At 44.0% G+C, this 13,309-nt stretch overlaps 1 protein-coding gene across 1 annotated transcript in view; it reads right to left on the bottom strand.

Moving 5' to 3' along the window:
- Positions 1-13,309, bottom strand: part of GAN (gigaxonin) — a 61,404-nt gene that overhangs the window by 32,962 nt on the left and 15,133 nt on the right. Inside the window, exon 2 of the mRNA XM_045796066.2 lies at positions 1,864-1,978. Coding sequence (XP_045652022.1) covers positions 1,864-1,978 — 115 coding nt within the window. The remainder of the gene's footprint in view (positions 1-1,863; positions 1,979-13,309) is intronic.

Raw genomic sequence — 13,309 nt, 5'->3', positions numbered from 1 at the left:
CAATCATCACGGCCCAGACTCTCCTCTCCCAAAGAATAGGCGCTTGTCCTACACCCAGAAAGAGAAGGAGAGTTTCTAGAGTACAGGACAGCAAGAAATGTTTTGTCACATTTTATACATTGTGTACCGCAGATACAGAAAAAGAATGTGTGACTGCCAATCACCTTATCAACCGAGCAACAGAACTGTGGAAAGAAGTGTGTCAAGTAAGTAACAAGTAAGGAAAAAGGTCGCATTTACTTGACGTGTTAAATTCAGCCACACCACCGTGGATGGCCGTACACCGGTCAGATGCAGGCATGCGAGAAAACCACCACATTCCATCCTGATAAAACTGAACTGCCCAATCAGGAGTTTGTTATAACTTAAGTTGCAACTATGGTTTTAAATCATAATTAACTTTATTGTCTATTTTTCTTTTCTTAAACCATAATTAATTTAAACTGGGAACAAAACACAGAAGTCAATCTGTAAATAAGGTTTCAAGATTCAAATCCAAGCCTCAACAGGAATATGTTCTTACTGGCTTATAACCTGTTATAGCTGCTGCTGAACTGATTTTAAAAGTTACATGAGGGGCGCCTGGGTGGCACAGTCGTTAAAGCGTCTGCCTTCGGCTCAGGGCGTGATCCTGGCGATCCGGGATCGAGTCCCACATCAGGCTCTTCCGCTGTGAGCCTGCTTCTTCCTCTCCCACTCCCCCTGCTGTGTTCCCTCTCTTGCTGGCTGTCTCTCTGTCACATAAATAAATAAAATCTTTAAAAAAAAAAAGAAAAAAAAAGTTACATGAGGTTGCTCCTCAGCCTGGTGTTGTGATGCTTCCAAGTATCTTCAGTATTTTAAGGACTGTCCCAAAATCAATCTAAATCCATTTATTTTTAACAATCATACACATAACCTTACAAGCACACACCCCCCACCTAGTGTTCGGAGAAAAGAGAAGGGATAACATCATGAAATTAACCCAAGAACTTCAAAAATAATGACAATCACCGAGGCTGACCGAATGAAAATACCCAGAGAAGGCAAGCAGTGCATTAGAAACTCGCAGGAGGCGGCTCTTACAAACAGGAAAGGTAAAATAAGATGAGGAAGGAATATGGGAGAGAGTAGGAAAGAAGCTCTCAAAAAGAGTACAGACAAAATGCGTTCTCACATAACCAATGTAAGATACACTAACTTTTTCCTGTTAAAAAACTAGCCCTGGTACAACCTAAGATTATTCGTAAGAGCCCTCATGCTACACTTTAAGTCACAAAATCAGGGGTTGGGGGCTTGAGGATGACAAAGAAAAAGAAAGACGTCTCATCACTTATCACCTAGGTTTCATTAAATCCCCAGAAGTATAAGTGGGCAGAGAGTAAAGGGACATCAGCAAGAATGGGGTGCAACAAGGATGTTGCTCCTGAGGCAATAGGACCCAGGCATCATGAATACAACGCAGGTGCCTGTCACCCGTGTGAATCTCAAACTCTTCATTTCTACAAAATAATTCCCACCGCCCAAGGAAGCTCCCATTTCCAGGTTATGGGGTACAGAGCAAGATGGGAATTAAGGTTTAAAAACATAAAGACAGCCATGAAAGGAGCACCCCAGGTCCTTCCCATCTCACAACGGAAATGGAGCTCAGAATGATAAATACAAAAACTGGGACTGGGTTAAGATTTTACTCAGTCTGCTTTTCCTCTAACAGCAGAGCCCTGGAAGAACAGGTGGGCACCATTCCCAGCAGGAGAAACGCGTCACGCCGACAATGACAGATGAAGAGGACAGTGTTGCTGGGTCACAGAATGGTTGAAGGAGACCCTCACCCTGAGCTTGAGAGGCCTCTACTTGTCTTCCTCCCTGTGTGTCTCATCATACCTGCCCACTGAAGATGTAATCCAGGATCTCTCTCATAACCATTACCGATATCCCTTCAAGTTCAATCTTATAGGTTGATCCATCATCTTTTGGAGGATTATAGTTTAACTTTGTCCTAAGAAAGGGAAAAAAATGTAAAATTTCTATGAAAGAACAGAAATAGCTATAAATATTTATGCACTAAAACTCTATGAAGTAGATATTTATCAGCATATGAACCCCACCTAGGAAATGTAATTTGTTAACTTTAGATTAATTAATTAATTAATTTATTTATAAGTTCTGACTAAAAAAACATCTGTTCCAGGATTTGGAATGCTACTTCTTAAAAAAACAGACAACCACAGAACTAAGAGCCACCTGAGTAAGGATCTCTACGTCACCTTGGGAGCCCCAGACCTGTCAGGCTTATTTTTTTTTTTTCATGTATTTAATTATCTAATTATTTTCAATAATGTAACAAGGACCCCCCGAATATCCCACCCAAAACACAAGCTAGGACCTTGCCAAGAACCTGCTTCTTCTACCCAAACATTCCTTCTCACCACCCATCCCTCTGCTTTCCCCATCTGAAGTAACTATCGTCCTAAATCCCATGTCTGATCTTCCCTTGCTTTTTAGTATCACTGTACCCACGAAACCACCCTCCTTGTGGTTGTGATCCACACAGCCCTGTCACACACATGTGGAACATCTCTTCATGTCTGTGGCCACATGCGAAATTTCCTCTTCTGTGAAACACATGTTAAGTTCAAGTCTCTTGTTCATTTTTTAAATTGAGTTAATTGTCTTCATATGGAGGTCTAGGAGTTCTTTATTAGATTCTTGATATTAAATCTTTGGCAGACTTGACACGTTTGTTTAAGGCAATGAACAACTTGAAGAGCAACTCTTCATGGTGAATGTTTTTTTGTGTCTTGTTTAAGAACTGTTACGTTACCCAAGGTCTAAATGATGGTTATAATTTAGCAGTGAGGAAAGGTAAGACACAATCTAGATTGCACTTAAGAACCCCCATCCCCCGAGGCTGGGAGTTGGTCAAATGAGGTAGCTGTGGAAGGAGGGTGAAGATGAGCCAAAAATAGACACAGGTGGACAGCCGTAATAAGCAGCTGAATTCCCAGGTCTTGCCTCCACATATATACACAAATCCCCATATGGCCCTCCCCACCCAGCTCCAGTGCCAGATAAGTGATTTACATTGTGAAGAGTATAAAACAGAGGGTGGGTCTCTGGACAGGGGGGATATCAGACACATCTGAGGGTAAGTGCACTGCACCAAACACAGAGAGAGCAAATATAGTGTTTACATACTAAATGCTGAGACCACCAATCATTTTCCCCTCAATTCTGCTCTTAACCGTTGAAAGTCAGACCTATATTCTCCAGGTAAGAAACTGGAAGACTCTTTGGAGGATCTGACCAGCCCTGAAAGGAAAGACCTAAAGCTGTGGACATAGGTCTGCCCCGAGAGCACATGACCTCAAACTTCTGAAGGAAAATTATTTCCAACCTAGATTTTGATAACCAGCCAAACTACCAATCAAATGTCAGGATAGAATACATATTTTCAGCTACCCATGGTCTCAAAACAAATTATCTCCCTTGCAACCTCTCTCAGTGTGCTGCTAGAAAATGTGCCCCAACAAACAAGGAAGTGAATCAAGAAAGAGGAAGATTTCAGTAACTAAATGACATGCTCCAATACAGGAAAGAAGGGAACTCAATGCAGGGAATGGTGCAGAATGGTCTTGGGCCAGCAGGTATGTACAAGCAGAAGAAAGCCAGTCCGTCCTGCAGCCAATAGGAGGCCTTGGGAGACCCTGGAGAAGATGAAATTGATGGGACAATGTATCTGGAGGTATGAAGAAGATATTTAGACAATCTTGTTTCCTTCCTGTATTTCATGTCTGTTATTCTTGCCTCTACAGTTTCTATTGAACTAAATAGTTTTGCTCAAAAGGTATTTCCTTTCTACTCGTTGCACCTTGGTTTTACCTATATGCCTGACACTTTTAATAAGTGAAGAAAAAAATTTTGTCAATTCTCAACCAAGAGAGAAAAATCGTATTAGTGGTAAGACTAAGACCCAAATCTGAAATGCACTGTATAGTCTTTCTGGCAGCACATATGGAATTTTTCACTTAGGATGTCATGACTATTTGCATTTCTCAATCACTGTGCTGGTTATTAACGCATTGCCTCTCAACTCCGAATTTTCCCTTTTTGCATGCTCTGTGAAAATGGATCTGAGCCTCTTAAATAATTTTCCTTTGTCAACTGGCATGATGTTAAGCTTTTCGGTAGAGAGCACTGGAAAGACCATGCTTCCTGGTTCTGGTCTAGCAGCTTGGAAGGCTTCGATGTGCGGCCAGCTTTCCCAGCACGGAGCTCCTGCGGCAGGCACACAGCTGCTGGCAGCACGTGCCAGTCTTCCCGGGAACTCCCCCGGGCAGTCTTGACACCTCTCATGCACAGCTTTCCCAGGCACCTGCAAGGACAGACTTCTGGCAAGTTCCACCTGTGTGGCTTGGGTGCCACGCAGGGAGTTGTGGCTGTGCCCTGTCCAAAACGTGTGGAGCTTAGCCTGAGGTGGAGGCTGCTCCTTCTATGTGCGATTCCTGTGTTTTTTTAAGAGTTTTCCTTACTTCTTACTAGCTAATGCCTCAGTACTCCAATCTCCTGCTGCAGTTTATAATTCTTTATATTAAGCTTTCACTGTTGAAGTTACTATGTGGACTTTTTCTCCTGACCAGACTCAGACTAAGAAAGTCACTACTTAAAGGCTGTAGCCCCAGAACATGTTCGCGTGGAAGAGCCTCAACCTAGAACTGGAGCTGTTCTTATTTTATTTATTTATTTTTTTAAAGCTTTATTTATGTATTTATTTGACAATGAGAGAGACAGCTAGAGAAAGAGGGAACACAAGCAGGGGGAGTGGGAGAGGAAGAAGCAGGCCCCATAGCGGAGGAGCCTGATGTGGGGCTCGATCCCATAACGCCAGGATCACGCCCTGAGCCGAAGGCAGACGCTTAATGACTGAGCCACCCAGGTGCCCCTGTTCTTATTTTAAAGTAATCCACGTTCACACAAGGGCTGCCTGTGCCTGCCCGTGCATGTGTGGATGGTGGATGGTGGAAGGGGGCTGGGGCGGGGTGGAAGGGGCTACGAGCAGAGCCTTCCTTGCTGCCCCCTTTCAGTGTTCAACCATGAGACTGCATTAGTGCTGTGTTTTTGAAGTTGACTATACAGTCACACGTTTTCACAATGAAGAGTACAGTTTCCTCTCTCAGTGAGACATGGCTAAGAGGACAGGACAAAGATTCCTGTAGATATGAGCACTGACCATTTCAGACCTCTCTAAAATCAGATCTTTTTCAAAGCCCATGAAAAACGAATCATTGTACTATCAAGTCTCTAAACATCTAAGGCCTAAATTACAAAACTTTAATTACGGTTTAAATTCAGATCCCTACACCTGCCCCCAAACTCTCCGTCTTCCTATCCCGCGTCTGATGTCTCCTGATACCACCTGTGCACAGCCCTTTCCTACCCATCTTGTAAAGACTGGCTGAAATGCCCGTTCCACAAGAAGTTACTCCTCATCACTCCACCCTGCCACAGGCTGCACCCGCACCCCCATCTCCATGCAGGTAAAAATAATTTCTCCTGCCACAGATTTCCCAAGCCCTTTATGACTTTATCGAGTTCTGTTCTTATTGTGGTATTTAAGTATATATCCCATTTCCTATCTCCTTTATTTAACCGTTAAGTTCCCTGAGGCCAGAGTCCTCTTTATTACTGTAACCTGACAATGGAGCCCAGTGGTTCACAAAGAATAGATGTTCAACAGTTATTTGTAAAGCATGTGTTGGAATTCACAGTGGTCTTTAAATACCCAAAGTACTGTCACATGAGATTTCTTTCCTGCATGACCTCAGGTACCATGAAGTGGAACCAGAAGCGATATGAGGAAGAACTTTTAATGATCGCACCTGTCCAATGCTGAAAGGACAGAAGCTCAAACTCTAATGTTCATGGGGGTCATCTAGGGGTCTTGATTCAGAAGGTCTCGGTGGGGACTGAGTTTCTGCACTGGTAACGAGGTCTCAGGCAGCCCAGATGCTGCTGGTCTCCAGACCCCTCTGAGTAGCAAGGGGTTAATCAATGCTTCCAAATTACCCCCGGTGTGTTTGGTACCTGTAATCCATCCCAGATGAATATTTTGTAAAATATAATAAAAGTCTATATGGGGATATAATGTACCACATGGTGACTACAGTTGATACTGTACTGCATATCTGAAAGCTGCTAAGAGGGTAGTTCTTACAAGTTCTCATCACAAGAAAAGAAGTTTTATAACTATGTAAGGTGACAGATAAACTAGACTTACAGTGGTGATCGTTTTGCAATGTATACAAATATCGAATCATTATGTTGTATACCTGAAGCTGATACAATGTTATGTCACTTATACCTCAATTAAAAAATGAAGGAATGATTAGAAAAATGAAATAAAAAGACATATAAAATGCAGGCTCCAATTATTTTATCATCAGATTCAACAGGCGTAAAATTACTCTGTTAAATTGCTACAAGTGTCTAAACTCTTAACCTCGGCGGGATGCCTGGCTGGCTCCCTCAGTTAAGCGTCTGCCTTCTGCTCAGGTCATGATCCCAGGATCCTGGGACCCAGCCTCAGGTTGGGCTCCCTGCTCAGTGGGGTGTCTGCTTCTCTCTCTCTCTCTGCCCCTCACCCCTGCTCGTGCTCTCTTTCTCTCTCAAATAAATAAATAAATAAATAAATAATCTAAAAAAAAAAAAAAACCCCAAAACTCTTAACCTCGATGTGTGTACTTGTATGATCTCTGACTGTTATCCAAACATCACCACTGTGCAGGTGATGTCCCTGTAGGCTAGATGACCACCCATCTGTCAAGAATATGGTGAAAGCTGGTCTCGGGTCTCTTCCAATCCTAGCTGGTAAGAGTCACTCAAATCTATTTTGAAATAGTCTTGCTCCAGAGCCTACCGTCACTGTTACCTCCTTCTCCCATCTCTTGGAGAGCTGCCATCCCTTTTCAACTGAGTAACCTCAAATGTGTCTTATTCTGCCTCCTTTTGTCTTCCTTGTTTTCTGATTCCCCAGCTAAGTCTCTCGGTCCCTTTAGTTTTTGTCATTCTGTCTGACATTTCTTTCCTTCAGGAAATACCTTAATTTGCCCAAGATCCACCAATTAACGGTCCTCACCCTCCAGCCCAATACATTTTCTCTGTAACTTCCCCCTTTTTATCTAGAATTTTCTCATCTGGCATGTCACCTCTCTGTCCTCTGCTTACAGAGAATTCGGTGAACTGGACTAAATGAGTTAATGAATTAAAAAAAAAAAAAAGAAAGAAAGCTCATTCAAAGCGTTAATAACTGACAGTTCTGTTTTGAAAGTTAGCCCATAAAAAAACAGGAGGTAAATCAACTGTTATTTTCTGTGTTCTTCATCTCTCCCCTAGGAAGCTATAGGGTCATACGTAAATTTACTGCAAGTAGCAATATCCTTGTTTTTATTATGATATGATGTCAATTTACAAACTCTCTCCTGGAGAATGCAGCAGTCTTAAAATATCGCTTTGAGAATTTCATCACACACTGAAAACACTAGAAATAATTGAGAGTATCATAAAATTGGGCCTCGGGTGTTTAGATATAAATATCCATGCCTGTCACATTCTTCCCCAGTTTTGTTTCTAGGGCAAGACATTTCCCCTCTGCCCGTTTTCTCATTTGTAAAAAGAAAAGGTTAGATAAGGTGATTTGAGAGCTCTCCCACCCCCAAACATTTCTGGACAACACTGCTGAAACAGGCCACTGAGCTCGTGCAGAGACTTGGCTCTGGAGGCATCCTGTGGAGTCCTAGAGGGTGAAGTCCCGCCAACTCAATCAGGGATCGAGGATTTATAACACGCCTGCTGTGGAATACACAGGACAAATTTATTTTTCCTCCAATCACCTATCCTCTGGGCAGGCAGGCCTATATTTTCTGTCCTATTAAAGTTGAACAGATGTGAAACAAAATCAATTTTTCTTTTTCTTGGCAACACTGAAAAGAGATTTTGTTTTTTTTAAAAAAAAGCATTGTTGGCTACTAGCTAATAAAGAAGCTGGTATTATTCAAAATTTTGCATCCATGAAAGAGGCCTACAACCTTTAAGTGCGTATAATAGAGCCAAAGTAAACTGTTGGTTATAAATAGTTCTTTCCTCACCGGCTTCCAATTGCTGAGAAAGTTCAGTGTGTCTAAATGCCCAGGTAACCAGGCCTGGTTCTACTCTTCCAAGAACCAGTTTAGACATCACTGAATGGGATTTGATGTAACAGTGACAGAATAAATCTAAGTGACTTTTCTTCCTCTCTGATGCAAAAGCTTGTCTCCAATAAAAGCAAGGAAATGTACTCAAATAGAATGCAAGAGAATGTAATGTTTAAGTCAAGATTTATAGAAATTCTGGGGTGATTCACAGGCATTACTCATATGGTTTCAAGTGATTCATGTCGCCTCAAATTGTGCAGCTACCGACAGCAGGCTCTTTGAGATCTGTGCAGAGGGGCTTAGGTTCACCACTGCACTTGCCCATTTAAGCCAAACTCCTAATTCACGCTCCTGGGGGGAATTGGTTTTACAGATGCTCCTCCCCTCCTCTGTCATCTTCATGAGCTCCTCAAAACCATATAGGAAATGGATGTTCAGCGCAGTGGAACTACTCTGTATGATGCTACAATGATGGGTACCCGTCATCATACATTTGCCTAAACCCACACAATATACACCACCAAGAGTGAACACTAACGTAAGCTATGGGCTCTGGCTAAGAGTGATGTGGCAGTGTAGGTCCATCAACTGCAGCAGACATCCCACTCTGGTGGGGACACTGATAATGGGGGAGGTTATGCATGTGGTGGGGGGCACAGGGTAGACGGGACATCTCTGTACCTGAATTGAAAGGTCAATTTTGCCATGAACCTTAACTGCTCTAAAACATAAAGTCTATTTTAAAAATATATTGCTTCAGTCCCCATTCCACTTAATGAAATATAAATTTGCAGGTAATATTTCCATCAACAGAAGGCATCCTCCCACAAGGCCTTTTATGGCCTGCTTTTTTTATGGATGGGAAAACAAGAACCCGGCTTTCTAATGGTTCCTGTCACCCAAGAATGCCATCTACGTGATTTACACGGGTATCTGAGACAGGAGCAGGGGTCTCAGAGGGAGGCCCCACGAAGCCCCCAGGCCTGGTGAACTATGAACCAGGTGCCACAGACCTCTAGGCGAGCCCTCTTTCCCCGGGCACTAGAACCCACAAAGGCTCACAAGCCAGCCACTGAGGCGCTCTTCCTACAGGACCAAAGTCAGGCAGCAGTGAAGAGAAGAAACCAAAGGAAAGCTCGGGCATGATGCCGCAGACCTGGCCAGGAACTGCCACCAGCCTAACGCTGCACACAGAGAGCAGGGATTTCAAAGTGGGAGTGGGACTCGGCCGCATTTCTCCTATTATGATTCTAGGAGCTGAGCCTCTACCAGCCTGCCGTGCTAATGGAGAATGGAGCTTCTCCTTCGTTATTTCCTTTGATCTCCCTCTATTCCTTTCTCTTCACCTCCAGGCTCTTCTTACCTAGATGGCTCTTCTTACCCAGACGGATTCGTTTTCACTTCCTTACCATCAAAACTTCCCTCCTCACACAGACCTTGCAATGAGTCATAATTTGAATGGGTTTTAAGAGTAGCTCCTGAACCTGGCTTCCCAGAATCTTCTGGCAAGCTCTTCTAGAAAAGCAGATCCCTGGGTCCCATCCCAGACCAACTGAGTCAGGTTCCAAGACTGTGTACATTTCAAAAGTTTGCCAGCTTATTGTGACACATTCCCTCACCCTGGAGTGTTCCCTTCAGCATCTACTCCCCTCATCACGTGGTTTAATACTTCACTCATTTCAGGTCTCTGCTTCAAAGAGCAGCCCCAGATACCACACTACTGAAAGTAACACCTCTACTCCCTTCCCTGCTTCACTTCATAGAATTTATCACCATTTCATAAACCACATCTGTTTAACGTTTATATCCATGATGACAGGGACATTGTCTTGTTTACCACTCTATCCCCTTACGTCACGAAGCACCTGGTACCGAACGGCACCTGACAAATAAGAATGGACTTGAATCAACAGCAGCATACAACCAGGCCGGGGGACCAATGGATTTCACTGCTGCAAGGTCAGGTATGAAACGAAACAAGCACGCCAGCGCAGAAATGGCATTTTACTGACCAGCCCAACAACTGTGAGCTTTTCTGAGCTGCACCCCGCTGCTTCGCCCACACTGAGGGGAGGGGATGCTTCCCCCAGCATCCAACCTGTGTGTGCTGTAGTCAGCAACTCAAGAACGGACTGTCCCCTTGCTGCAAAGCAAAGCTACCTGAATGTCCATGGTGACATCATGTGCCTTTGTGCTGAGGGCAAATGGACCGTAAGGCTGGCCGGAGGGGAGGTCTGTGGTTTGTGCATGAACCTGCCTAACTGGCCGGTATTCCATCTCTACCACACTGACCTCTGCTCACCGTCACTAGCGCACTGCATTGAAAAATGCAAAGATGAGGAAAGGTTTCTGGAAAACCAAGAGTTTACTGTTCAGGTGTCATCCCACCAGCCAGCCCCGTAGTAAGGAAGCTGAAGCAGAACCACCTCAAGTCCGAAGAGGCTGCGGCCACGGTGCCATCCACCCCTGACAACCTCCCTAACCGCCCACTGCCAACCAGGCGGCGCACACGGAATCACAGAAACGTCTTCCATTTAGCACATCATCCACTCTGAAGACGAAATACAGTGCTCCAATTTAGACCTGCTCTGAGTAACCATGTCCAATTACATCAATATCTGGAAGAAATACAGAACAGAAAGTGTATGCCTTTGAGTCATGTGATCTGCACAAAGGAAAATTTTATCTGAAGGGAGATAATGTTTTCAGAAAAGAGACTATGCAATGTGTGAATTATCTTCAGCAGGAGGAGAGCTTGAGAAAACTTCCGCAGGGTGTGCGTCTGGGGAATGCGGGTGGGGCGGGGCGGCGGTACGCACAGCACAGCACAGGGACTGTGGACATGCCCAGCTACAAGTGACCTCACTTCACCCGCACAGACACGGTGACCCCTGAAGGGAGAAAGATGCAGTGGAACCAAACCCGTAAAAACTGTCGTGCCAGGCCACTGACCTTGCTGTGGGTCCCTCTGCTGTTCCGGCACAGCATCAAGCAGCAGGTGTGGATTCAGAAATCAGATCACAGCTAGTTGATGGGCCCCAATCTCAAGGAAGTAAACAAACCATCACCTCTAATCTTGGGCTTCACGTCAGTAAAATGAAATGTTATGAGTTATTTCTAGGCGTCTAAAGCTTCTAGCATTATGTCCCACAATAAATCTCTTTCCCAGCCTGCTGGAAGCCTGTTCCTCCCCAGGTTGTCCCCATCTTAGGATGAGGTGCTATCCTCTACCCAGCTGCGTAAGCCTGACAGGAGTCTAATAAATAACAGAAGGAGTGACTGAGTTACAAAGCACAAGTGGACACTAAACTTAGTGAGTGAAAGTTGATGAGGCATGGAATACTTGAACAATCTCAAAGTATCGCCCCATAACTATTAATCACAAAGAGAAAAACAGTGGATTAAACCAGTGGACGCCAACTTTAAACACGTGACCAACAAACGTTATCTAATGTTGGGACAAACTATCATGGGACCCTGACAGGGTACACGGAGGAGGACGCAACGTCACTCCCGTGCCTATTCTTGCCACAAATGCAGAACCTCAATCTAACTGTAAGAAATCAAACAAACCCAAGTTCCTCAACAATCTACCAAACAACTGCTCAGTACCCACCCCACGTGCCAAGGCTAAGAGAGAGAAGGAAAGACTTTGGCACTGTCACAGGAGTGACAGAGGAGGAGACCAAGGGGACATGACAAGTCAATCACCGTAAATACTGTGGAGCAGGTACTGTGCGAAGTACTAGGGAGGCAAAAAGTCAGTTCTCTAGGGAGAGAGGTCAGAAAAGGCCCCACGGAGGTGGTGCCTGAATCAGGCCTTAGCTGAGTGTTTTACACCAGGAAGGAGGGACAGCAAAGGCAGTGAAGTAAGCATTGTCTGTCCAAGGAACGACAGGGGCAAGCAAGTTAGCAAGGCTGGAGAGAGGAGCACATGGTGAAGGAGGGTGGGGACAAGCCAGCTCCTGAAGGACGTGCACACACAAACTAGACTTCACCTCGAGGGAAACGGAGCTGTACATGAGCAGTGTTTTTTTAAATCATTTTATTTTGAAATAATTTTAGACTTACAAAAAAGTTTTAATTGTAGAGTTCCTGTATCCCCTCATGTAGCTTGCACTAATGTTAGAATCTTAAATAATCTTAGTACAACTATTAACAATAAAAACTAAAGATCGGTATAACACCATTAAATAAACTATGGACTTTATTCAGATTTCACCGGTTTTTCCCCTAATGTCTTCTCTCTGTTCTGGGGTCCAATCTAGGGTTCCAAACTTCAGTTCATGATTATGTCTCTAACCTGTGACAGTCCTTCAAATCTTCACCTTTTAAGACCTTGACTCTTCAGTGAGTAGTGGTCAATTATTTTGTACAATGTCCCTCAAGATGGTTTTAATTTCTTGTAATTAGACTGAGTTTATATCCTTTTGGCAGGAACCCTACAGAAGTGATGTTATGTCCTTCTGTGCAGCATATCATGATGCTGATGTGTATGAGGTTAACCTTGGCCCTTGGCTATGATGGCGTCTGCTGGGCTTCTCCACTAAGAAGATAAAGTCACTATTTATCCCTTTGGTATTATTAAATCCACTGAAGAACATAATTTAGAAATATAAATACCTTTTTTCTTAAAAAGGATTTTATTTATTTGAGAAACAGCGCAAGAGCGATCACAGAGAGAGAGGAAGAAGGAGTAGCAAGCTCCCGGCTGATCAGAGAGCCTGATGTGGGGCTGGATCCCAGGACCCTGAGATCATGACCTGGGCCGAAGGCAGACGCTCAACTAAGTGAGCCACCCAGGTGCCCCAAAATATCCTTCCTCTACACAAACTCTTGCCCACTAACTTCAGTGTCCGCCAGTGGATCTTTTTTTTTTTTTTAATTTTTTAAAGATTTTTTTTTTAATTTATTTATGAGATAGAGACAGCCAGCAAGAGAGGGAACACAAGCAGGGGGAGTGGGAGAGGAAGAAGCAGGCTCACATCAGAGGAGCCTGATGTGGGCCTCGATCCCATAACGCCGGGATCACGCCCTGAGCCGAAGGCAGACGCTTAACCGCTGTGCCACCCAGGTGCCCCCCGCCAGTGGATCTTGACTGTAACATTATCATTATGGTGCTCAAATGATGATTTTCTATT

This window comes from Ursus americanus, chromosome 21 (assembly GCF_024610735.1).
Source record: "Ursus americanus isolate L20-20 chromosome 21, mUrsAme1.1.p, whole genome shotgun sequence".
NCBI classification, from domain to species: domain Eukaryota; kingdom Metazoa; phylum Chordata; class Mammalia; order Carnivora; family Ursidae; genus Ursus; species Ursus americanus.
The sequence above is the reverse complement of the archived record's forward strand: the minus strand, read 5'-3'. Positions and strand labels throughout refer to the sequence as shown.